Consider the following 25414-nt stretch of genomic DNA (forward strand, 5'->3'; position numbering starts at 1 on the left):
CTTGTAATTTCCAATTTTTGGCCTTAAATAAATTTATTTATTCGGTTTTTCATATTAAAATTTTACAGTCGCATATACTACATAGAAACCCGATTCCAGAAAATCTCCTGGACTTCCCTCCTCCCTTTTGTGGGTCCTATTTTTTATTGTTTTTTTATTTTTATAGTAATTTTTATTGAGTTTTCCATGTTTATAATATTCACATTCTGTCACACAATCCTGTAACTTAAAGCATTGCTCAAACTGAGCATTGACCTCCTTCCCTCCCTCTTTCTGACTTCCAAACATCTTTACTAAATTATTAGCATTTCTATAGCCACTTTTTTATCTTCTTTTTATATTTCACCTCTTTATATGTCAATCGGTTCCTTATTTTCACATTACAAAACATTTCAACTCAAGCCCACAAACATTTTCGGATGTTTACAATGTGCTTTCACATAAAATACAAATTTGCTCAAGTCTGAGAGGAAATTAAAAAAGAAAGATGTAAATTTGTTTATGTACGCCACAACGGCTGCAAGGAAACTTCTGGCACAGAAATAGAAATTTCCACATTGGAAGAATGGCAGGTCAAGATGGTGGAATACGTAGAGTTGGCAAAGTTGAGGGGGAAGATCTGGAATCAACGCGGCAAACTGTTTGTGGGTCCTATTGTTAATCATTTCCTCCTACATCTTTTATAATACAGTGGTGCCTCGCAAGACAAAATTAATTCGTTCCGCGAGTTTTTTCGTCTTGTGATTTTTTCGTCTTGCGAAGCACGGACTTTGGAAAAGCTTCAAAAATCACCAAAGTCTTCAAAAACCTCAAAAAGGGCTACCGCACCGCGTGCTATGAGTTGCTCCTCAAAGTGAATGCACGGTTTTAAGAAAAAGGAAACAAACTTGCAAGACAAAGGAAACAAACTTGCAAGACGTTTCCGTCTTGCGAAGCAAGCCCATAGGGAAATCCGTCTTGCGAAGCAACTCAAAAGACGAAAAACCCTTTCGTTTTGCGAGTTTTTCGTCTTTCGAGGCATTCGTCTTGCGAGGTACCACTGTAATCCAAATATTTTACCTCTCCGTTGTATCCAAATTTCACCATTAAACTACGTGTTATTCCAATCCTACTAACAATTTTAACTGTTTGCAATGGTTTTTGAGATAAGTTATAAATTCGCCCCATTCCTTATTGAAATTTTGGCCTTCCTGATTTCTGATTCTTCCAGTCATTTTAGCCATTTCAGCATAATCCATCAACTTGATCTGCTATTCTTCTCTGGTAGGGACTTTAGCTTCTTTCCATCTCTGGGCCAATAACATCCGTGCAGCTGTAGTCTATTATTATTATTATTATTATTATTATTATTATTATTTATACCCCGCCCTCCCCAGCCAGAGCTGGGCTCAGGGCAGCTAACACCAATAAAATCACAGTAAAAACATAATTGGGGGGGGGGAACCAATTTAAAATACAGGTTAAAATGCAATTTTATAATTTTTATTTATATGCGATTGCATTACGAAGGCCACAGACAGTTAAAGGCCAAGGGCCTGGTTACAGAGGAAAGCTTTTGCCTGGCGACTAAAGATATATAATGATGGTGTCAGGTGAGCCTCCCTGGGGAGAGGGGGAGCCACCACTAAAAAGACCCTTGCATTTAAATGGAAGTCATTTGGAGACCTCATTCGCAAGCAAATAGGAAATCTAACTGATAACAACAACATTGGGGAAGCATTGGGAAGAACATAAAAGAGAACGACTTGTGGACGGTCCATTACATATCTCTACCACTATTAATAAATAATAATAATAATACATTTAATTTATACCCGGCCCTCCCCAGCCAAGACCGGGCTCAGGGCGGCTAACACCAGGTATAAAACAATTGATTAAAATACAACTTAAAAACAAGATTAAAATACATTATAATGCAGCCTCATTTCAGTAGAAACTCAAATCACTAACTTTTGGGGTATGAAAACGTCAAATCTTCACCAAGGCCAGCTATCCAGACTGGTCCTACGTGGGCCAGAAAAAAGCCAGGGAAGTCCCCAAATAGGAGTTCCATCACAGAAGGAGAAAGGAAAAAGGGAAGAGGGGGAATCTCCCGCTGCTCAGAGATCGCGGTGCATGGAACAATATTCCGGCATAAGCTTTTGTTTGCTGAAGTCCAGTTCATCAAGTTTCCACGGCTGGATCCCTTTGAAGGCATTGTGTCCATCTTTGCAGATCTAAGATCGCTTTAAACTAAACCAGGTCACTCATCCAGCAAGGATTTTTGGGCAAATTGGGTTGGTACGATAATGAGTGCAGGCAAACAAACAAACAAAAAACGAATTTGGCTCAACTAACCAGGAGGGTAAGACAGACACAGACAAGAGTTAAGCCAAAAACTTTGGCTTCTTATCAAATTATAAGGAACTACTAAGGTGGACAGCTCATTCATGATCACTCAGTGGAAAGAGCTGAGAAAGAAATACAACATGAAAATGCAGCCTCATTTCAGTAGAAACTCAAATCAAAAACTTTTTGGGGATGAAAACGTAAAATCTTCACCCAGGCCAACTATCCAGACTGGTCCTATGTGGGCCAGAAAAAAAGCCAGGGAAGTCCCCAAATAGGAGTTCCATCACAGAAGGAGAAAGGAAAAAGGAAAGAGGGGGAGGGGATCAAGTTGATTCCAAGCCAAAGGCCGGGCGGAACAACTCTGTCTTACAGGCCCTGCGGAAAGAAATCGGATCCTGCAGGGCCCTGGTCTCATGAGGCAGAGCGTTCCACCAAGTCGGGGCCAGTGCTGAAAAGGCCCTGGCTCTGGTTGAGGCTAATCTGACTTCCTTCTTCCTTCCTATTGCATTTGTATTGCATCAATAGCCTGCAAAAAAACCCCCACTCTCGGCCCCTTTTGACTTGTGTCTCCCCACCTCACCCTCCCAGGTTTTCCTCTGCACAGCGAGGAGCCTTTTGCACTCCTTCTTTTCACCATGGTGACCAAGTTCTGCAGCGGACACGCTCCCCACTTCCCCATGAAGAAAGTTTTGCTTCTGCTCTGGAAGGTCCTCGTGGTGAGTGAGATTCTGAGCTTGCCTTTCGACAGGAGCGACTCTGGCTCCAGCGACGCGTGTTTGTGGCCTGTGGCAAATCATGCTTGCCGTAGGGTCTCGAAGAAAAGAGCTCTGTTACGTGCCACCACGGTCTCCGAGCAGCGAGAGATGTTGGGGGTTCCAGGCGCTTACTCAGAGCTCAGTTTCCTTATAAGAAAAAAAACTGCTCTCTTTCACTTCTGGGGTATCCAAGAGCCCATATAGTCCTTAATGGGTTTCTGCCAACCTTGCAGTTCGAAAGCACGTCAGAGTGCAAGTAGATAAATAGGTACCGCTCTGGTGGGAAGGTAAACGACGTTTCCGTGCTCTGCTCTGGTTCGCCAGAAGCGGCTTAGTCATGCTGGCCACATGACCCGGAAGCTGTACGCCGGCTCCCTCGGCCAATAAAGCGAGATGAGTCCCGCAACCCCAGAGTCGGCCACGACTGGACCTAATGGTCAGGGGTCCCTTTACCTATTGGTAGGAGAAAATAACAGAGGCCAACTGGATTATAAAGGTAAAGGGACCCCTGACCATTAGGTGCAGTCGTGGCCGACTCTGGGGTTGCGTGGCTCATCTCGCTTTACTGGCTGAGGGAGCCGGCGTACGGCTTCCGGGTCATGTGGCCAGCATGACTAAGCCGCTTCTGGCGAACCAGAGCAGGGCACGGAAACGCCGTTTACCTTCCAGCCGTAGCGGGACCTATTTATCTACTTGCACTTTGACGTGCTTTTGAACTGCTAGGTTGGCAGGAGCAGGGACCGAGCAACGGGAGCTCACCCCGTTGTGGGGATTCGAACCGCCGACCTTCTGATCGGCAAGTCCTAGGCTCTGTGGTTTAACCCACAGCGCCACCTGCATCCAACTGGATTATATTGAGAAGCAAAGCAGCTAGTATCTCGCCCAGAGGACTGGGTTGCCCCAGCCACTCTGGGTGGCTTCCAACATATATTAAACATATAAAAACATAATAAAGCATTGCACATTAAAAAGTTTGCATGATTTTTGCAAGCTTAATTTTGTGGCCGGGGGAGTGGCGGCTACGGAATGGTGTGTATTGGAGCTGTCTTTAGAACTTTGTACTTTCCCCAGATGGAGCAAAAAAAATATCTCACACCATCAGCAACAGCTGGACAAGACAAGAGCGCAGGAATTGCTTTGTAGAAGCATATCAGTTCAGTCCTGCTAGATTTACTGTTAAATATGCATTTGCTTGTTTATTTGTTCGTTAAATTTGCCATGTCTTTCCAACAAATGGTGCTTTAGGACAAGCAGAGTGGGCTCGTGGCTGACTGGGGCGACTGTGAGCGCAAGATGCTGGGTGGAACGGGTCCGCTTTGGCCTGATCCAGAGTCTTCCGATGTTCTGATGACCCCACCGCCTCCAGCTGCTCAGTTCAGGCTGTGTTGTTGAGGACCCACCTGGGACCATAGCTGTCAACCGTCCCTTATTTGGCGGGAAACTCCCTTATCCCAGCGCCATGTCCCACTGCTGTCCCTTATTGATGATGTCCCTTAAATTTCCCGGGTTTCAAAGGAAGCAGCTTCTCTCCCTCCCTCCCTGCCGGCCAGGGAGGAGGGAGGCTCCAACTGTGTTGCTTGGCTGCGTTGCTCACCCAATAAGGAGTCTCAGAACGACTGGGGGGGTGGAGCTTGCATGCCATTGCCTGGGGACTCGCCTTTGCTCAGCGCTTCCCAGCGGAGAGGTGACGGTGGTTTCCCTTGCTTCATCCCCTTTGCCGGGTTGCTGCACTGTGGGAACCACCGCTTGAGGCTTCGTTTGGCTGCTGGCTGGGCTTTCTGCCTTTGGCTCGGAGGGGCTCAGAAGTCGAACATACCTGTGCTCTGAAAATCCCTTATTTTGGCCGCTGACCCCTTATTTCCGGGGCTGCTGGTCCCTTATTTTCAAATCTGTAAGTTGACAGCTATGCCTGGGACCAACTCTCTCTCTCTCTCTCCCGCCTCTGCAGTTCACCCTGGGAGGCTTTGATGCTCTGCAGGCCATGAAGGTGAAGAAGCGTCAGGAACTGGGCTTGCCCCCCCTGCCAGAGGACAGCATCCAAATCATGCGCAGCATGCGGGCAGCCTCTCCTCCCGCCTATGCCATCGAGCTGGTGGAGCAGCAGCAGCAGAAGCGGGGGCACCGGAGCAGGAGGGTAGGAGATGGGGGGGCCCTCACCTCTCTAAGGCCAACCAGGACTGGGCAAAATCCAGGTGATACCCGTATTTTTCGCTCCATAAGACGCACCTAGTTTTTAGAGGAGGAAAACAAGAAAAAAAATATTCTCAATGAAATAGTGGATGTGTGATTTTTGTGGTTGATGCTGTGGCCACAGACATGTGATCTGATGGTGAATTTGGGGTGACCCAATGCAAAAATCCTGAGGATCCATGTGGATCCGTGCTTTGTAACCACATTTTTGCGCCATTGCGGCCCCACGCAACAGTGGGTGTGTGATTTTTTGGGTGCAGGCTGTAGCCACGGACATGCTATGTGATCTGATGGTGAATTTGGGGTGACCCTTATCTCTCTTCCGATCCCACCGATCAGCTGTTTCCTTTCAACACTCCCTTCCCTCTTGTTTGCCTTAGTGTCTTTTCCTTAGCTGGAGCAGTCTTTTGCTCCTCCTTTTCTTCTAATTTCTCTCCTCATTGCTTGTTTTAGTATTCCTGTCTCCTCTACATGCAAGTTGGCTGTCTTTACCTCCCCCCTTCCAGGCAGCTTCCTTTATCTCTAGCGTCCCTTATCTCTCTCCACGATCGGCAAACGATCAGCAGATTTGTTTCAACACCCCCTTCCCTCTTTTTTTTAAAAAAAAGCACTATCTGTTTTTCGCCCCTGGGCAATTCGGCTCCAGGGACCACACAGTCGCTCCGTAAGACACACAGACATTTCCCCTTACTTTTTAGGAAGAAAAGAGTGCGTTTTATGGAGCGAAAAATACGGTATATCAGCAGCTAAACATTGCGATATACAGTCGTACCTCCACTTACTTATTCCTCTGGGTAAGTAATCTTTGGGATGTGAACGCAGCAAACCCGGAAGTATTTTTCCTGGTTACGCCACGTGCGCATGCGCAGAAGCGCTAAACCGTGCCATACGCAGAAGCGATCCTCTGGTTGCAAATTCCTGGGGATGCAGCCAGACTTCTGGAATGGATCTCGTTCGCGTACTAATATATCACAAAGTCTGGAATCAGGATGGAGCTATGTAGAAGCATTGCCTGGCTTCACGGTTTCCCCCACTTAAAAAAAAAAAAATCTCTATTGAAAGTTCAAAAAGTACGTGATTATACGTGCACTAAAAATGGTGAGATGCAGATAAAACAGAGAAAAACCTGTGTAGAAGGGAAAATAAAGGGGGAAAGGGGGAAACCCAAAACTATACCTTACAAGGTTGTTATTCCTCTTCACCAGATCTTAACCTATTACAGTATTTGTAAGAATGGATTCCAAATATCATGGAATTTGTCCCTGGCAAGTATGTTTAGATGCAAGTTGTTCATACGTTGCAAGTTTGTTTGTCTTCAATCCAATCTTAGAAGGGAGCCACATTTTTATTTTTCCAGTTCATCGGTATCAGTCTTTTTGCTGTGGTCAGGGCGTAGAAAGTCCACTCATATCGTCCTTTTGTAAGGTTCCATGTTCTGGGTATATAACTCAAGAGGATATTTTGCTCTGTAAATGTAAGGTTGTTCCATGCAGTTCTGTTGATGGTTTCAGTTACCATCTGCCAAAAATCTTTCAATATAGGACAATGAAAAAACATGTTTTAGAGAAGCATTATTTCTATTGCATCTTCAACAGTTAGATACCTTGTTGTTGTTGTTTAGTCGTTTAGTCGTGTCCAACTCTTCGTTACCCCATGGACCAGAGCACGCCAGGCACTTCTGTCTTCCACTGCCTCCCGCAGTTTGGTCGAACGCATGCTGGTAGCTTCGAGAACACTGTTCCACCATCTCGTCCCCTTCTCTTTGTGCCCTCCATCTTTCCCAACATCAGGGTCTTTTCCAGGGAGTCTTCTCTTCTCATGAGGTGGCCAAAGTCTTGGAGCCTCAGCTTCAGGATCTGTCCTTCCAGTGAGCACTCAGGGCTGATTTCCTTCAGAATGGATCGGTTTGATCTTCTTGCAGTCCACGGGACTCTCAAGAGTCTCCTCCAGCACCAGAATTCAAAAGCATCCATTCTTCGACGATCAGCCTTCTTTATGGTCTAGCTCTCATTTCCATACATCACTACTGGAAAAACATAGCTTTAACTAGATGGACCTTTGTTGGCAATGTGATGTCTTTGCTTTTTAAGATGCTGTCTAGGTTTGTCATTGCTTTTCTCCCAAGAAGCAGGCGTCTTTTAATTTCGTGACTGCTTTCACCATCTGCAGTGATCATGGAGCCCAAGGAAGTAAAATCTCTCACTGCCTCCATTTCTTCCCCTTCTATTTGCCAGGAGGTGATGGGCCCAGTGGCCATGATCTTCTTTTTTTGATGTTGAGCTTCAGACCATATGGTCTGAAGGTCTAACGTTAATATACCCAAATTCATCCACCTCTTCCAAACGACCATTTATTTCCCTATTTTTGCATAGCGCACAAAATACATCGTGATTCGTGATATATTGCCAGGTCAGAGACTATGAAACTGATACCATGATATGGACTTCATTTTGAAGCCATCTCAGGCATATCAGACACATTACCTCCCTTTTAAAAAATGTGTTTGCACCCACTCCCTCTGCTCATTTGAATTAAATGCGTGATTAAAAGCGATTACCTTTCAGCAGAACTCAAAACCTCGGCGAATGTGGGTGTTTTGTAGCTGCTTCAAGAAGGGTTGAGATTTCTGCAGTGCAAACCTATTGCGTGCCAACTCAGAAGTTATGGTTTGAACAATTAGTAGTCTAGAAATAACCTGGAATGAATAAATGAGAAAGAAGTCCCTTTGAGCTGCTCCCAGGTAAGTGGTAGGAAATTGCAGCCTTTGTCAAGGACAGTCTACAAATGTATGGCCACTTCCTGGAAGTAAAGCCCATTAAACTCAGTGGGACTTCTGAATAAACGTGCGTAAGATACGGCTGCAAAGTTGTGTTCATTGGTAGAAAGGAAGGCCGCCTTTAATGGTCTTTTGTTAAAATGATATTTTTAGAGGAGGCTTATGAAAAAGCCCAAATGACCTCCCTCACTCCTGCTTAAAATGTTGATTTTTCCTATAGCCAGTTAAGTGTCCAAAAAAAGGTAAAGTTCTAACCCACATCTCTTTCCCCCGCCAATTTTTTTTATTCATTTTATAACACGACTAAACAACACAAACAGAAAAACAAACCATACAAACAAATTATTGTCTTATCCTTATTTTCTCTAAACATTGTTAGGTGAGCTTCCCCAAGTCCCACCTATCTGATTTTCATTTTACCTCATCTTTAGCAGTTTACATATATCATAATTTTTAACCATTTTTTTAAATCACACTTACTTTTACCATAAAAATCTTCACATTTTATCACTTACAAATAATACTGTTTTAAAATACACTATCTTCTACTTCTAACCCTACAGCCTATATCCACTTCCAAAGCTGTTCTAAGATTTAAATAGTAACATATTTTTTCAAATATTCCTTAAACTTCTTCCAATCTTCTTCCACCGTCTCTTCTCTCTGTCTCGGAGTCTCCCGGTCAGTTCGGCAAGTTCCATATAATCCATCATCTTCATCTGCCATTCTTCGATTGCTGGTAAATCTTGTTTCTTCCAATTCTTCACTAGTAATATTCTCGCAGCTGTTGTGGCATACAGAAAACAAGTAACATCCTTTTTGGGGATTTCACCCCCCACTATACCAAGTAAAAAGGCTTCTGGTTTCTTAATAAATGTGGTTTTCAACACTATTTTCAGTTCATTATAAATCCTTTCCCATAAATCTTTTACCTTGCGGCACGTCCACCACATGTGGTGAAAGGTTCCTTCTTTTTCCTTACATTTCCAGCATTTATTATCATGAGTATGATACATTTTTGCTAACCTTCTACATCTCAAGGGCTGGATTAGAGCTACTAAAACAACAACCCAAAAACATTTTTTTTTGGGGGGGGGGAGTTGCTGTTTCATCCCAACCAAATACAATCCTAATTAAGATTAGACTGGGGGTTTTTTTGGGGGGGGGATGTTCAGGCTCTGATTTTGGTGAATCTAGCTGTGGGGCTAGGAGTCTGCTATCCGTTTTGCAGCCAGCGACGTGCAATAGGACCACCAACTTCTGCCGCCACGCCAAGCTTGCAATATTGGATATTGACTTTGCATGCTCATGGTGGCAGTTTGTGGGCCCCCTGTGTGATCGTAAGAACACCAGAAGGATCTGCTGGATCCCCAGGGGCAGGGAAGATTGGCAGCAGGGCCCAGCGCCAAAATGCTTCCCTTTTGCCAAAATTCAGAGCGGGACATTCCAGCAGAAGTGGTGGAGTGCCACGTCTTGCATTTCTGGCACCCCAGGCAGCTGCTTCATCATCATCATAATTTATTATTTATACCCCACCCATCTGGCTGGGCTTCCCCAGCCACTCTGGGCGGCTTCCAACAAAATATTAAAATACAGTAATGCATCAAACATTAAAAGATTCCCTAAACAGGGCTGCCTGTTTTAGATGTCTTCTAAAATTGGTAGTTCTTCTATTTGACATCTGCTGGGAGGGTGTTCCACAGGGCAGGTGCCACCACCAAGAAGGCCCTCTGCCTGGTTCCCTGTAACTTGGCTTCTTGCAGTGAGGGAGCTGCCAGAAGGCCCTCGGAGCTGGACCTCAGTGTCTGGGCAGAACAACGGGGGTGGAGACGCTCCTTCAGGTCTACTGGACCGAGGCCATTTAGGGCTTTAGAGGTCAGCACCAACACTTTGAATTGTGCTCGGAAACGTCCTGGGAGCCAATGTAGGTGTTATGTGGTCTCGGCGGCCGCTCCCTGTCACCAGTCCAGCTGCCGCCTTCTGGATTAGTTGTAGTTTCCGGGTCACCTTCAAAGGTAGCCCCACGTAGAGCGCATGGCGGGAGATAACCAGAGCATGCACCACTCTGGCAAGACAGTGCGCAGGCAGGGAGGGTCTCATCCTGCGTACCAGATGGAGCTGATAAACAGCTGCCCTGGACACAGAATTGACCTGTGCCTCCATGGACAGCTGTGAGTCCAAAATGACTCCCAGGCTGCTCACCTGGTCCTTCAGGGGCACAGTTACCCCATTCAGGACCAGGGAGTCCTCCACACCTGCCCACCCCTGTCCCCCAAAAACAGTACTTCTGTCTTGTCAGGATTTAACCTCAATCCGTTAGCCACCATCCATCCTCCAACCGCCTCCAGACACTCACACAGGACCTTCACCGCCTTCACTGGTTCTGATTTAAAAGAGAGGTAGAGCTGGGTATCATCCACATACTGATGGACACCCAGCCCAAACCCCCTGATGATCTCTCCCAGCGGCTTCATATAGATATTAAAAAGCATGGGGGAGAGGACAGAACCCTGAGGCACCCCACAAGTGAGAGCCCAGGGGTCTGAACACTCATCCCCCAACACCACTTTCTGGACATGGCCCAGGAGAAAGGTGTGGAACCACCGTATAACAGTGCCCCCAGCCGCCATCCATCCCACCTCATGGGTGGACCAGCTCTGGAGGCAGCTGTGGATGGGCTACTCAACTCCTCTCTACCAAAACAGTCATTCTCCTCCTTCTTTCACCTTCAGCCTCTGATGAAACAGGACAGCCTCGACATCTACAACGAGAGGGACCCATTCAAGAACGATGAGGTGCTGGTGGATGAGGAGGAGCCCGATGACATCGACAACGGCATCGAAGGGGAGCTGGACCTCTTGGAGCGGGACACCGTCATCCAGGCCGTGTCGGCCCCGCGCCCGACCGTCGAGAGAGTCTCCTTCCCAAAGGGGCTTCCCTGGGCCCCCAAAGTCAGGTATTCCCACCCCTGGCTCCTACCCTTCGGAGCGAGATCCCGTCCTGGGGCCTGATCCGTGCAAGTGCTTGGTAGTGGAATGGCTACAGCAACTCAGGTTGCATCTTTGGAATCTCCCTGCAAGGAGAAAGCTAGCAAAGCAAGGGCGAGCAGGCAGGGCTAGTGTGTTTGTCCCTGACGTGGTGGTGGTTTTTTGCTTGGTAAAGGTAAAGGGACCCCTGACCATTAGGTCCAGTCGTGGCCGGCTCTGGGGTTGCGGCGCTCATCTTGCTTTATTGGCCGAGGGAGCCGGTGTACAGCTTCCGGGTCATGTGGCCAGCAGGACTAAGCCGCTTCTGGTGAACCAGAGCAGCGCATGGAAACGCCGTTTACCTTCCCACTGGAGTGGTACCTATTTATCTACTTGCACTTTGACGTGCTTTCAAACTGCTAGGTTGGCAGGAGCAGGGACCGAGCAACGGGATCTCACCCCGTTGCGGGGATTCGAACCACCAACCTTCTGATCGGCAAGTCCTAGGCTCTGTGGTTTAACCCACAGCGCCACCCGCGTCCCTGGTTTTCTGCTTGAGATATTCCTAAATTCTGCTGTGTGGCTAAACCAGCCCTGGGAGAGGGGCGTCCTTCGAACTGTGTGCCCATATCCAAATTGTTGCAATCCACCCCCCAAAATAAAAAAGAACTGGATTTTTCAAAGAGAATAAATAAAACAGTCAGACAACATGGTTGAATCTGAAGTCCCCAGGGCTATTTGGGATGCGATGAGCACTTAATTTGCTTCTGTGCGAGAGCTGTGATGTAGAGAGGCTTGCGCGCTTATTGTGCGTGGCCTACAAACCCATATTCAGAATAAATCCTTTTCACCTCTGTGTGATGCCATCTGAACACAGATCGGCTGGAGGCAGAATGTTTCCTCTCAAGCTGCCTAGATATTGGAGAGGGTCGTCCCCCACCCCCGTCCTGCCTCCTAATGTGTGGCGTGCTTTTTTTATATATTCCACCTCCACCCCCACCCTGCTGCTGCTGCAACATACTGCTTGTCTTCCAGACAGAAAGACATAGAACATTTCCTGGAGGCGAGCAGAAATAAGTTCATTGGATTCACGCTTGGGCGGTGAGTTATCCTTATGTGTTTGGGGAGAGAAGTGTTGCACTCTGTTCTCGGCTTCTTGAGTTGAAGGTTTCTGCTCGACGTTGATCACTGACTGGGCTGCCGGCTGAATAGAGAAGAGACTTGTCTCCTAGGAGCTGACTTGCATGTTGCAGAATAACAGTGGGTTTGCAACCATGCATGTCAGGGCTCTAATCATAGACATAGCTGTCAACCGTCCCTTATTTGGCGGGAAAGTCCCTTATCCCAGCACTGTGTCCCATATTGATGATGTCCCTTAAATTTCCCGGGTTCCAGAGGAAGCAGCTCCTCTCCCTCACTCCTTCCCTGCCGGCCAGGGAGGAGGGAGGCTCCAACTGTGTTGCTTGGCTGCGTTGCTCACCCAATAAAGAGTCTAAGAATGACTGGGAGGGGGAGCTTGCTGCGTTGCCTGGGGACTCGCCTTTGCTCAGCGCTTCCCAGCGGAGAGGCGACAGTGGTTTTCCTTGCTGCATCCCCTTTGCTGGGTTGCTGCGCTGTGGGAACCACCGCTTAAGGCTTTGTTTGGCTGCTGGCTGGGCTTTCTGCCTTTGGCTCGGAGGGGCTCAGAAGTTGAACATACCTGTGCTCTGAAAATCCCTTATTTTGGCTGCTGATCCCTTATTTCCGAGGCTGCTGGTCCCTTATTTTCAAATCTGTAAGTTGACAGCTATGATCTTAGAGGTGGTGCAGCTTGATTGTCAGAAAACTGACCCTTTGGCCCCATGTGGTTTTCCCAGTGAAAATCATTCCTTTCACCAGAGCATCTAGCAGGGCTTGCAAGACGGAGCTATTCCGCCTGGCCTTTGGTTTGGACTCAGTCTGACCCTTATGTTGCCCTCCCCTTATGGTCTTGATCCATGGGCTACTATTAAAATAAGGCTGCATTTTAAATTGCATTTTTAACCTGTATTTTAAATTGGTTACCCCCCCCCCATTATGTTTTTACTGTGATTTTATTGGTGTTAGCCGCCCTGAGCCCGGCTCTGGCCAGGGAGGGCGGGGTCTAAATATATTATTATTATTATTATTATTATTATTATTATTATTATTATTTTACTCCAACACGTTATACGTGGGGCTTCAGCCTCGTGCAGAACTAGGTGTCCAGGTTGCTCACTGGAGCAAAACGGTTTGAGCATACAGAGGTACCTCGGGTTACATACGTTTCAGGTTACAGGCGCTTCAGGTTACACACTCCGCTAAGCCAGAAATAGTGCTTCAGGTTAAGAACTTTGCTTCAGGATGAGAACAGAAATCGTGCTCCGGCAGCGCGGCGGCAGCGGGAGGCCCCATTAGCTAAAGTGGTACCTCAGGTTAAGAACTGTTAAGTTGTGGGTTGACATAGCAGACGACACAGCGATTTCACCAAAGCAGCTCTTTATTTTGTAAGCTGGAATAGAACTGACTGCAAACAGCTCAGCCGGCCTGCTTTTATAGGCAGCCGGCTGTCAACATTGTAGCAACAAGAGCCCAGAGTTCCCGCCTAAAATAACTGACGTGGACCTGAGTGAAAACTATCTACAGACCTGAGTGAAAACTATATACAGTATCCCCCTGCTGGCCCAGGGTGAAACTTCACTACATAACAAGAACAGTTTCAGGTTAAGAATGGACCTCCGGAACAAATTAAGTACTTAACCCGAGGTACCACTGTACAGTCATGTGATAGACAACAGTCCCATGACTGCAGTCACGGGGCAGGAATTCTAACAAAAACAGGCCCTTGGCTAATTCAACCATTTACGGAAGATGGTGCCTTTGGGGTGAAGTCAAACCGTTGGAGTGTCGCGAATTCCTCACGGCGCTTTTTAGCGAAACACTCAGAGTCCCAGGTTTCTTTTCAGTGCCGTCTTTTTAATGTGAGCTATATAGAAGTATTTACAAAAACAGTCCATACAGAGTACCTGCTCCTTAAGGCAAACGAATACTCTCCACCACAGCACCACCACACTACAGCACAACCACCACACAACCACAACTACTGTTGAACAGGCTTTCCTTTTAAAACAGGTGATAGCCAATCACATTCCCACTGAGTCACTCTGACCCAGCACATCACAGAGCATTGCATCAGCCTGTTGAAGACTGCAGACTTACTCATCATCCTGCGAGTCCCAACATGGAGAGCTACAAGCCCTGATGTGGCAGTAGAAACCGATACAGGAGAGACATGTTTTGTTGCAGCTGGGGCTGCTCAGGTGTCTGGTTTTGCTGTTACAGATTACCATGGCATTTTTTTCTCTCTGCGCTCCTCCCGGAGCTCTTGCACCGCCTTGCCTCCGTGATTAAGGGGAGCCAGGGCAACGCAATGTCATCATGTCGTGCGTGCAGACATTTCAGAAAAGGCCCGTTCTGGAGGAGGCACACAAAGAAGGGCCTGTGGTGATAACTGCAGGGTCCAGGTTCAAAATGTTACGAAAAAGGAGCAATGCTCCGGCGAGCTGCAGCTGGCTGGAATGCCAAACAGGATGTTGATGTTTGGGACTGTACCGTGGGAGCGAATGGACAGTCTATTCATTGTACTGAGCACCGGATGTTAGCTCAGAGTGTCACCTGATCTGTACTGGAAGTACAGGGGTGGAGTTTTCTCTCTCTGCTGTTGGTGTTTGGAGAGTGCAGACATGTTTCTCTGTACTGCTGCATAGACAGAAATAAAGGCATGTAAATACATTTCTGTCTGTCTCTTTCCCCCTCCTGGGGAAGACAGGGAGGAGGGAAGAGTGGTGTGTTCTTCTCACGTTTGAGGAGAATCGCCGATAGAGACCTTGCCTGTCTCCTGCCGGGAGTTGCTGACAGGGAGGTCAACAAGGAACTCAAGCCGGATGCCTGGAGAGTGGCAAATTCCTCTGACTAGGCTCGAGATTCCAACACAAAATTACAGTGGTACCTCCAGTTATGAAAATTAATTCGTTTCGGAGGTCCGTTTGTAACCGGAAACTGTTCTTATCCTGAGGCACACTTTTCGCTAATGGGGTCTCCCCCTGCGACTTTCGCTCGCATCCCAGGGCAAAGTTTGCTACTGGGAGCAGCTACTTCCGGTTAGCGGACCTCGTAACCTGAAGCATTCACAAGGAGAACGGTTCGTAACCAGAGGTATTACTGTATATGGTATATTGTATCTGGTGTATTCATACCATGAAAGCAAAGACTATTCTGGAAAGGTATTTTTTTGGAACCTTCCAGACAGTACAAATAAGGGGAATGCATTTAAATGGGCTAACTAAAATTATAAATTTTATCTAAATTATAAAAATAGTTGGGCATCATTCCCTGACGAGGCCGCAAACGTCAGTAAGCAGATGCGCATACAGAGGGCTGAATACGATAACGTTTTTGAAATTCATGATCTAACAGACACTGCTTGATGAGAGAGAAAATATGTAACTCATCCAGCAAGAGGAGAGAATCTATTACAATCCCTGTTCGTTTGAGTTTAAAGGCAATTGCAGAAAACCGTGTCAAATTAGGCGAATCTGTCAGTCAGTTAGTAGGCTTTCTGAGTCTGTGTATATTTATATTTTAACAATGCAAATGGCTGAGAGGTACAGAAACAAATGATGGCTTGCGTGTTTGTTGTTGCACAGCCTAAAAAAAGAAGATGATGCAAGGTGGAGAAATTGTTATTTGATAGAGAGATAAAGTGCACTATGGATAATTAGATGATGGTTTGACACTAAGCCTCTCGTTCCTGCCCCCTATCTCCCCCCTCCCTCTTTCAGGGACACAGATACCTTAGTGGGGTTACCACGCCCCATTCATGAAAGTGTGAAAACCCTAAAACAGGTAAATTCTTTTTTATTATTATTGATTTTCCATTGAACATACATACATACATACATAAAAGGTAAAGGTACCCCTGCCCGTACGGGCCAGTCTTGACAGACTCTGGGGTTGTGCGCCCATCTCACTTAAGAGGCCAGGGGCCAGCGCTGTCCGGAGACACTTCCGGGCCACGTGGCCAGCGTGACATCGCTGCTCTGGCGAGCCAGAGCCGCACACGGAAACGCCGTTTACCTTCCCGCTGGTAAGCGGTCCCTATTTATCTACTTGCACCCGGAGGTGCTTTCGAACTGCTAGGTTGGCAGGCGCTGGGACCGAGCAGCGGGAGCGCACCCCGCCGCAGGGATTCGAACCGCCGACCTTTCGATCGGCAAGTCCTAGGCGCTGAGGCTTTAACCCACAGCGCCACCTGCGTCCCTACATACATACATACCTTATACAAATAAATCACATATTTATCTAAGCTCTGCCGAGCTTTGGACTTCCCTCCATTCCTTCGGTAAGTATCATATAAATTCTAACATCATGCATTTTGTATGTTTATCTACCATACACTGTTAGAGTTATTCTAACCCTGCCAGTGTCTTTAAAGTTTTACAGTTGTTTCTTATATACGTCAAGTATTTACTCCAACTTTCTTGAAACTTCTGTTCATCCTGGTCTCTTAATTTTCCTGATATTTTGGCCAGCTCTGCATAATTCATCATTTTACCCTGCCATTCCATAATAGTAGGTATTACATCCGTTTTCCAGTTCTGGGCCAACATAGTTCTTGCTGCCACCAAGGCATATAGAAAGAGGCTTTTTTAAAATTTCCTTTCCTGCCAATCCCAGTAGAAAGGCTTTGGGCTTTTTTAGAAAAGTATATTTAAAGATTTTTTTAAGTTCATTGTAAATTAATTCCCAGAAGCCCTTCACTTTACCACAGGTCCACCACATGTGGTAAAGGTCTCTCTCCACCTTAAAAGACCTTAAAACAGGTAAATTCTAACTTAGGCGCTTACATGATGGCGCCTCTCTTTCTGATGGTGGGTTTTGTGGGGTGGGGGCTGTTGGGAGAGCGCTCCGGGCTATCTGCAGCCCCCACCCCGGACCTCTGAGTCTCCTCCGGTGAACATAGCTCTGGAAAAGACACCCCCTTCTTCTCCAGGGCCCTCCAGCAACATAAACCAACTTGATTTATGCACACTAGCCTTCTCTCTTGACACAGCGAAAGAAAGAGGCATCATAGTTCTAAACTACTATTTATTTACAGAATATTTACAGACAACAGCTTTATGGCGTCTGTTCTCTCCAGCTCCAACAACAAACAGAACAGCGTAATAGTGAAATTGCCGTATTTTTTGCTCCATAAGACGCACCTAGTTTTTAGAGGAGGAAAGGGAGAAAGCCCCGGTTTTTTGAGGCTCAGCTCAAAGTTGTGCAGCTTCTTTTGCAAAGGGAAAAAATCCTGTTTTTGTGGGGTTCAACTCACAGTTCTGCAGCTTCTTTAGGAAAGGAAAGGGAGCTGTTTCTACAGTTTCCAGACAGATAATCTAATCAGCCAGTCTCAAGTTGCTGGGGGGAAAAACTGCCTCCGTCTGCAGAACATTCAACAATGGAGGCCGGGGCAAGGGGCCAGAAGGGGAGCCAGCGACCGACCACCCATTTGCTCCATAACACGCACAGACATTTCCCCTTACTTTTTAGGAGGAAAAAAGGGCGTCTTATGGAGCAAAAAATACGGTACAGGTTCACAGACTCTCACACCGGAAGAGAGATAAGACAGTCGTCCTTTCTCAGGTTCCATTCAGACAGGCGTGTGAAATATAACCAATCACAAAATCAGCATTGGCGAGTATGAAATCCTAACAAGGACTTGTCAGTTGTGCATTAGGTAAAGGTAAAGGGACCCCTGACCATTAGGTCCAGTTGTGGCCAACTCTGGGGTTGCGGCGCTCATCTCGCTTTATTGGCTAAGGGAGCCAGCGTACAGCTTCCGGGTCATGTGGCCAGCATAACTAAGCCGCTTCTGGCGAACCAGAGCAACACACGGAAATGCCGTTTACCTTCCCGCCGGAGTGGTACCTATTTATCTACTTGCACTTTGACGTGCTTTTGAACTGCTAGGTGGGCAGGAGCAGGGACCGAGCAACGGGAGCTCACCCCGTCGTGGGGATTTGAACCGCCAACCTTCTGATCAGCAAGTCTTAGGCTCTGTGGTTTAACCCACAGCACCACCCACGTCCCGTCAGTTGTGCATTAGTCCCTCAGTCATTGCTGCCACCGTGAATGAAGATATCTTGAGCCAGCTTACATAGAGACTCTCAGCAAAGCCTTTGGAGCCAAGGGATTATACCTTACTGTCCTTCCCATAGCTCTTGGTCCTGGAAGACTTTGCCTAGAAGTTCCTGCTAGCTGGCCAGAAATGCCTCTACAGTAATTCTTTCTCTGACCACCTGCCATGGTGGTGCAATGAGAAAGGAACCCGAGGGTGCCCTCCACTCTGGGGGTGTCTGATAATCACATTGGGGCTGCCCACTGGTTTGCCGCTCAAGTTGCCGTGATCTTTTGACCGAAGCCTCCCGTTTTGCATCTTGTCCCCCAGCATAAATATGTCTCGATCTCCGAAGTGCAGATCAGGAATGAAGAGGAGCTGGAGAAGTGTCCCATGTCTTTGGTAAGCTTCCTTCTGAGTCCGTCTCTAGGGCTGCACCCCAGTGTTTCAGAAGAGCAGCATCAACCTGCTCCTAAATCTCCTTCTAATTGACCTGAAAATGTACAAGAGGAAAGTTCCCAAATCCGGAAGGATGTACGGGGCATTTATTGGACTCACAGCTGTCCATGGAGGCGCAGGTCAATTCAGCCTCATTTTAAAAGTAGCCCATAGATCAAGATCATAAGGGGAGGAAAACATAAGGGTCAGACTGAGTCCAAACCAAAGGCCAGGCGGAACAGCTCTGTCTTGCCAGCCCTGCGGAAAGATGTCAAGTCCCGCAGGGCCCTAGTCTCTTGTGACAGAGCATTCCACCAAGTAGGGGCCAGTACTGAAAAGGCCCTGGCCCTAGTTGAGACCAATCTAACCACCTTGTGGCTTGGGACTTCCAAAGGGTTGTCATTTGTGGACCTTAAGGTCCTCCGCGGGGCATACCGGGAGAGGCCGTCCCGTAGGTACATGGGTCCTAGGCTGCATAGGGCTTTAAAGGTCAAAAACAGCACCTGGTTTTGAGTATTGGGCTGCAAGTGGAGCTGCCCCTTTCCCGCCCCGTACCTCCTTTCGTTTCCTGCTTGGTTTGGAAAATGATGTGAGGGCTTCACTTCACAGCCTTCCCTTCCCATCTCTCCCTCCTCCATCTGTCCTGTCGTGCTTCAGGGGGAAGAGGACGTGCAGGAGACGCCCTGCGAAATACTCTACCGGGTGATGCTGTACAACTTGCCACAGTACATGGTGGGTATCATCTGTTTGCATGCGGGAGGGAAAATGAGGATCAGGACCTTAGCACTGCTGAGACGTTGCAATGGGGAATGGGCATTGGCAAATCAGCTCAGTCATGTGCCGTTTGCGCTTGTGGCAAACTGGATTACATTGACTGATCGCATTCATGTCTCTCCTTTTCTCCAAGCTCGTTGTGGTGTGGCACGGTTCTCTCCCTTTCCCATTTTATCCTCTCAGCGGCCCTGTGAGGTAGTTTAGGTTAAAGAACCAATCAGATTTCCTCTGAGCATTTGAAAAAAAAACAATCACGTGGGACATGTCAGATCAGAGAAATTATTTTAACTACAAAGAAACTATTTCCTACTTGAGCATGCATATGTAGCTCAGAGTAAATAAAAGAGGAAGCAAGGAAGAATGCTTTTAGGAAACCCTGGAGGTCATAAACTGGAACGTGTCCAAACTGGAACGTGTCCAGAGGAGGGCAACCAAAATGGTCAAAGGCCTGGAAACGATGCCTTATGAGGAACGGCTAAGGGAGCTGGGCATGTTTAGCCTGGAGAAGAGGAGGTTAAGGGGTGATATGATAGCCATGTTCAAATATATAAAAGGATGTCACATAGAGGAGGGAGAAAGGTTGTTGTCTGCTGCTCCAGAGAAGCGGACACGGAGCAATGGTTCCAAACTACAAGAAATAAGATTCCACCTAAACATTAGGAAGAACTTCCTGACAGTAAGAGCTGTTTGACAGTGGAATTTGCTGCCAAGGAGTGTGGTGGAGTCTCCTTCTTTGGAGGTCTTTAAGCAGAGGCTTGACAACCATATGTCAGGAGTGCTCTGATGGTGTTTCCTGCTTGGCAGGGGGTTGGACTCGATGGCCCTTGTGGTCTCTTCCAACTCTAGGATTCTATGATTCTATGATAAACAGGAGAGGCAGATTGGCAGTATTTACCATCTCTTTGTGAACTCTCTTTCTGGCCCTTAAGATCTATCTGAAGATTAACAAACTACATCAAAGTAACCTACTATCTTTATGTACTGAGGATGCCTGGGTTCTGATTGGGTAACTTGTTTAACTAATTCACCTCCAGCACTCTCATATGTTAACGTGCCTGATTTGGGGTCTGGGGCGGGTGTTCCCCCCTGCCACAGATAGCTCTGCTGAAGATCCTGTTAGCTGCAGCGCCAACTTCCAAAGCCAAGACGGATTCCATCAACATCCTGGCCGACGTGTTACCTGAGGAGATGCCGTAAGTGCTTGACTGATAAATCACCTGTTGGGTGACACCCGTGTAATCTCCCCTGAGCTTGAGCTGGGCAATGGGCGAAGGTCCGTGAGGTTTCTGTGATGGATGTCGCACACTTGTTGCAGATCAACTTTTTGGGAGTCAGGCTTACCCATTTGAAACATGGTCTTTTGGGATGTATATGCGAGTGTCTTTTTCCTTCGTTGCAATGCTGAATCCTCAGAAGGCTGTGGCAGGGTTTACCGTATTTTTTGCACTATAAGACTCACTTTTTCCCTCCTAAAAAGTAAGGGGAAATGTGTGTGTGTCTTATGGAGTGAATGCAGGCTGCGCAGCTATCCCAGAAGCCAGAACAGCAAGAGGGATTGCTGCTTTCACTGCGCAGCGATCCCTCTTGCTGTTCTGGCTTCTGAGATTCAGAATATTTTTTTTCTTGTTTTCCTCCTCCAAAAACTAGGTGCGTCTTGTGGTCTGGTGCATCTTATAGAGTGAAAAATGCGGTAATATATGTGCCCCCTACAGAGCAGCAATAATACCAAATTCATTAGGATTTGCAGACAGTAATGGAAGAGTAGCCTGGTAAAAGCTGTAGCAGTGTTTGGCATGTTAGAATATGGCCCCAGTGGACCTTCTGATTGCATTTAGGCTCTGCTAGTACTCTTAAAGGGACGCGGGTGGTGCTGTGGGTTAAGCCTCAGAGCCTAGGACTTGCTGATCAGAAGGTCAGCGGTTCGAATCCCCGTGACGACGGGGTGAGCTCCCGTTGCTCGGTCCCTGCTCCTGCCAACCTAGCAGTTCGAAAGCACATCCAAGTGCAAGTAGATAAATAGGTACTGCTCCAGCGGGAAGGTAAACGGCATTTCCATGCGCTGCTCTGGTTCGCCAGAAGCGGCTTAGTCCTGCTGGCCACATGACCCGGAAGCTGTACGCCGGCTCCCTTGGCCAGTAAAGCGAGATGAGCGCCACAACCCCAGAGTCGGCCACGACTGGACCTAATGGTCAGGGGTCCCTTTACCTTTACCTTTAGTACTCTTAAAATCTGTGTACCACCTTATACCCACAGGTCTCAGGGCAGTTCGCAATTCTCTATCAGTTAAAGAGAAAATAAATTACATTTAAAATGAGCAAAATGGAGGGGAATTCTTATGGATGAGGTTCGCTAGTTGCACTAACCTTCCTTTCCATGGGTTTTTGCTGGGTGACCTTTTTTTGCCTTCCACAAATCATTGGGCAGCCTCGCTTGGGTGCCCTTGCTTCCTCACAACCCCACGGCCTCCTTAATTGTCGTTACAAATAAAGATGGTGAAATGCAACCGTTTGCTTTTAAATAAGAATGTCAGGCATCTTAGCAGGCAGCGTTGCAGTGAACTGCTAGCCTGAAGTAGGAATCACATCAAAGAAAAGAAGTACCTGGGCCTCTGCTTGATTATTCATCTTTTTCACCGTTTTTCTCATCCTCTGACTTCTGGTGTGCCAAAGATGGGGGACCTCAGGCTCAGGGGCCAAATCAGCCTTCTAGGTTTGATTTGAGTTTCTATTGAAATGAGGCTGCTTTTTAATGTTGTATTTTACAGTGGTACCTCAGGTTACATACGCTTCAGGTTACATACGCTTCAGGTTACACACTCCGCTAACCCAGAAATAGTGCTTCAGGTTAAGAACTTTGCTTCAGGATGAGAACAGAAATCGTGCTCCGGCAGCACGGCAGCAGCAGGAGGCCCCATTAGCTAAAGTGGTGCTTCAGGTTAAGAACAGTTTCAGGTTAAGAACGGATCTCTGGAACGAATTAAGTACTTAACCAGAGGTACCACTGTAATCTTGTTTTTAAGTTGTATCTTAATCAATTGTTTTATATCTGGTGTTAGCCACCCTGAGCCCAGTCTTGGCTGGGGAGGGTGGGGTATAAATAAAATTTATTATTAGTATCTCTGATTGGTCTTTGAAACTTTCCCCAGCCCTCACCTTTTGCTGGACCTGCTTCGCCCCCTCCCTGTGTTGTTGTTTTTTTGCCTGGATTTTGAGCTGGGTCGACGCTGAGCTGCTTTTAACTTCTTCCTCCTTTTCCCCACCCCTTTCTGGGTTAGCATCACAGTCCTTCAGAGCATGAAACTGGGGATCGACGTGAACAGGCACAAAGAGATCATTGTGAAGAGCATCTCAGCTTTGCTTCTGCTGCTCCTGAAGCATTTCAAGCTGAACCACATTTATCAGGTGCGTCTTCGGAGCATTAAAAAGGCAGACTTTGGTCCCTTTCCCTCCCAGGTTTCTTAGACTGGTATTTGCATTTGGGGTTCTCTGTTATCTGTGGTTTTCTTAAGAGTGGTTCTTCAGACTGGTGTTCCGTTTTGCATTGATGCAATAATACTGCAGTAGAGGTGGATATATACACCGTATTTTTTGCTCTATAAGACGCACCAGACCATAAGACGCACCTAGTTTTTGGAGGAGGAAAACAAGAAAAAAAATATTCTGAATCTCAGAAGCCAGAACAGCAAGAGGGATCGCTGCGCAGCGAAAGCAGTGATCCCTCTTGCTGTTCTGGCTTCTGGGATAGCTGCGCAGCCTGCATTCGCTCCATAAGACGCACACACATTTCACCTTACTTTTTAGGAGGGAAAAAGTGAGTTTTATAGAGCAAAAAATACGGTACTCCCACACCCAATGTTATCACAATCTTGTGCTATTGCACAACAGAAGCAAGAACACCCCCCAAAAGTAACATCTGTGGTATAAAGAGTTGCAAGATGAATGGGGAACAGAGAAAGTTACATGATTTCAGGAGGAAGCTATGGGACGTGAACCAAGTGGAAACAAAGCAGTATGACACACACACCCCATGTTCGCAGCCATAAATAGTACTGAAAGCAGGATTATGTATAACCACTCCCCACTGGTGTACAGAACAGGTCCGGGGTGAGTGGGGTGGTCTTTCCTGTGTTGTAATATCAGCCTTTGAGCTACCAGGTAGGCTTTTAGGAGCAATGGCCACCAGTCAGTCCTTGGGACTACAGTTTAGGAAGACATTTTACTTCCATAAAAGGGTTAGATTGTCAGACCAAAAAGAGTTTTAAGGACATGTTGCAGCTGCCAAGAGGACTGTGCTAAGCCTGAAATATGGGGAAGGAGAGAAATTGGAAGCTGGAGCCCATCAAGCATAGCTGTCAAGCGTCCCTTATTTGGCGGGACAGTCCCTTATCCCAGCACCGTGTCCCGCTGCTGTCCCTTATTGATGACGTCCCTTAAATTTCCCGGGTTCCAGAGGAAGCAGCTCCTCTCCCTCCCTGCCTTCCTCCCTCCCTCCCTGCCAGGGAGGAGGGAGGCTCCAACTGTGTTGCTTGGCTGCGTTGCTCACCCAATAAGGAGTCTGAGAATGACTGGGGGGTGGAGCTTGCCTGCCTTGTGCCGATCAAATCGGCTGCGTTGCCTGGGGACTCGCCTTTGCTCAGCGCTTCCCAGCGGAGAGGCAACGGTGGTTTTCCTTGCTGCATCCCCTTTGCTGGGTTGCTGCCCTGTGGGAACCACCGCTTGAGGCTTCGTTTGGCTGCTGGCTGGGCTTTGTGCCTTTGGCTCGGAGGGGCTCAGAAGTTGAACATACCTGTGCTCTGAAAATCCCTTATTTTGGCTGCTGATCCTTTATTTCCGAGGCTGCTGGTCCCTTATTTTCAAATCTGTTAAGTTGACAGCTATGCCATCAAGTGGTCCCATGTGAAACTTTTGACTGTCTGAAGAGACATGCCCAGAAGCAAATATTGGAAGTAGCCGTGGTGTTTGTGTGTGTGTGTTAGTTAACCCCCTTTCCTGTTTCATGTTCTGCACTCCCTTCTCTCTCCAGTTTGAGTATGTCTCTCAGCACCTGGTGTTTGCCAACTGCATCCCATTGATTCTGAAGTTCTTCAACCAGAATATCATGTCCTACATTACTGCCAAAAACAGGTAATGCCTGCATGAAAGTTAATCTCCCGTCCCTTCTGGGAACACAAAGGCAATTTTAAACCTGATGCGTTGACATCCGTCTGTAATGGCAGTGAACTGATGCATGTGTGTGTCTCTCCTTTGATTTCCCCTGAAGCATCTCTGTCCTGGATTATCCCTCCTGCACGGTCCATGAGTTACCAGAACTCAACGCTGAAAGCTTGGTAAGGAGAACGACGATTACTCTTCACATCCACGTTTCCTGTGGGCTAGGCAAGCTACAGTGTCGGGGGCCTCCATTTGCTCTCTGTAAAATGGGATTAATAACGCACTTGCTGATCGATTCCAAAGCCCATATTAAACTTACCAAGCTGTCATAAAACAGTGTGCAAGATTTCAAGTTTCCCAGAACTCTTAATCAGACCGCCATATTACAAATACTGACTGCCAGCAGCTGTCCAGGATTTCAGGCAGGGAACACGCCTTTAAAAAGGGGGGGGGGGCGCATAGCTGTCAGCGTTTCCCTTTTTTTAACGCACATGCTGATCGATTCCAAAGCCCATTTTTTGGGGGGAAAAAATTAGACTTGTTTGTGTGTCTCCACCCCCATCTCCATTTGCTAAAGTGCAAACTGGGCTGTGACTGGCAATTTAAAAGGGCTCCATGAGCAGAGGATTTCTCCTGCACACCGAAATGAATGGGCTTACTATTTTAAGAGGGTTTGTTGCTGGGGTAGGGATTGCTCTAATTTGAGAGGTACTCTTTCCTACTGCCATCAAAGTGCTGTACTCTGAAGCAACAGTGACCTCTAGTGGTTTACTAAGTGAACGGACGGTGGTTAATGATTCCTTTGCTATGCGGCAGGTTTTCTTGGGGCCAAGTAAAATGTAAAGGGACCCATGACCATTAGGTCCGGTCGTGGCCGA

The 25414-nt window shown here is 47.1% G+C and overlaps 1 protein-coding gene across 1 annotated transcript in view; it reads left to right on the plus strand.

Annotated features, from left to right (window-relative positions):
* STRIP2 (striatin interacting protein 2) overlaps positions 1–25414 on the plus strand; it is a 79321-nt gene that overhangs the window by 48304 nt on the left and 5603 nt on the right. Inside the window, exons 8-18 of the mRNA XM_079992404.1 lie at positions 2920–3047; positions 5035–5220; positions 10785–11008; positions 12054–12119; positions 15857–15920; positions 18505–18576; positions 19270–19344; positions 20482–20579; positions 22661–22787; positions 24409–24509; positions 24646–24712. Coding sequence (XP_079848530.1) covers positions 2920–3047; positions 5035–5220; positions 10785–11008; positions 12054–12119; positions 15857–15920; positions 18505–18576; positions 19270–19344; positions 20482–20579; positions 22661–22787; positions 24409–24509; positions 24646–24712 — 1208 coding nt within the window. The remainder of the gene's footprint in view (positions 1–2919; positions 3048–5034; positions 5221–10784; positions 11009–12053; positions 12120–15856; positions 15921–18504; positions 18577–19269; positions 19345–20481; positions 20580–22660; positions 22788–24408; positions 24510–24645; positions 24713–25414) is intronic.

This window comes from Podarcis cretensis (genome assembly GCF_951804945.1).
Source record: "Podarcis cretensis genome assembly, chromosome: 10".
Taxonomy (NCBI): domain Eukaryota; kingdom Metazoa; phylum Chordata; class Lepidosauria; order Squamata; family Lacertidae; genus Podarcis; species Podarcis cretensis.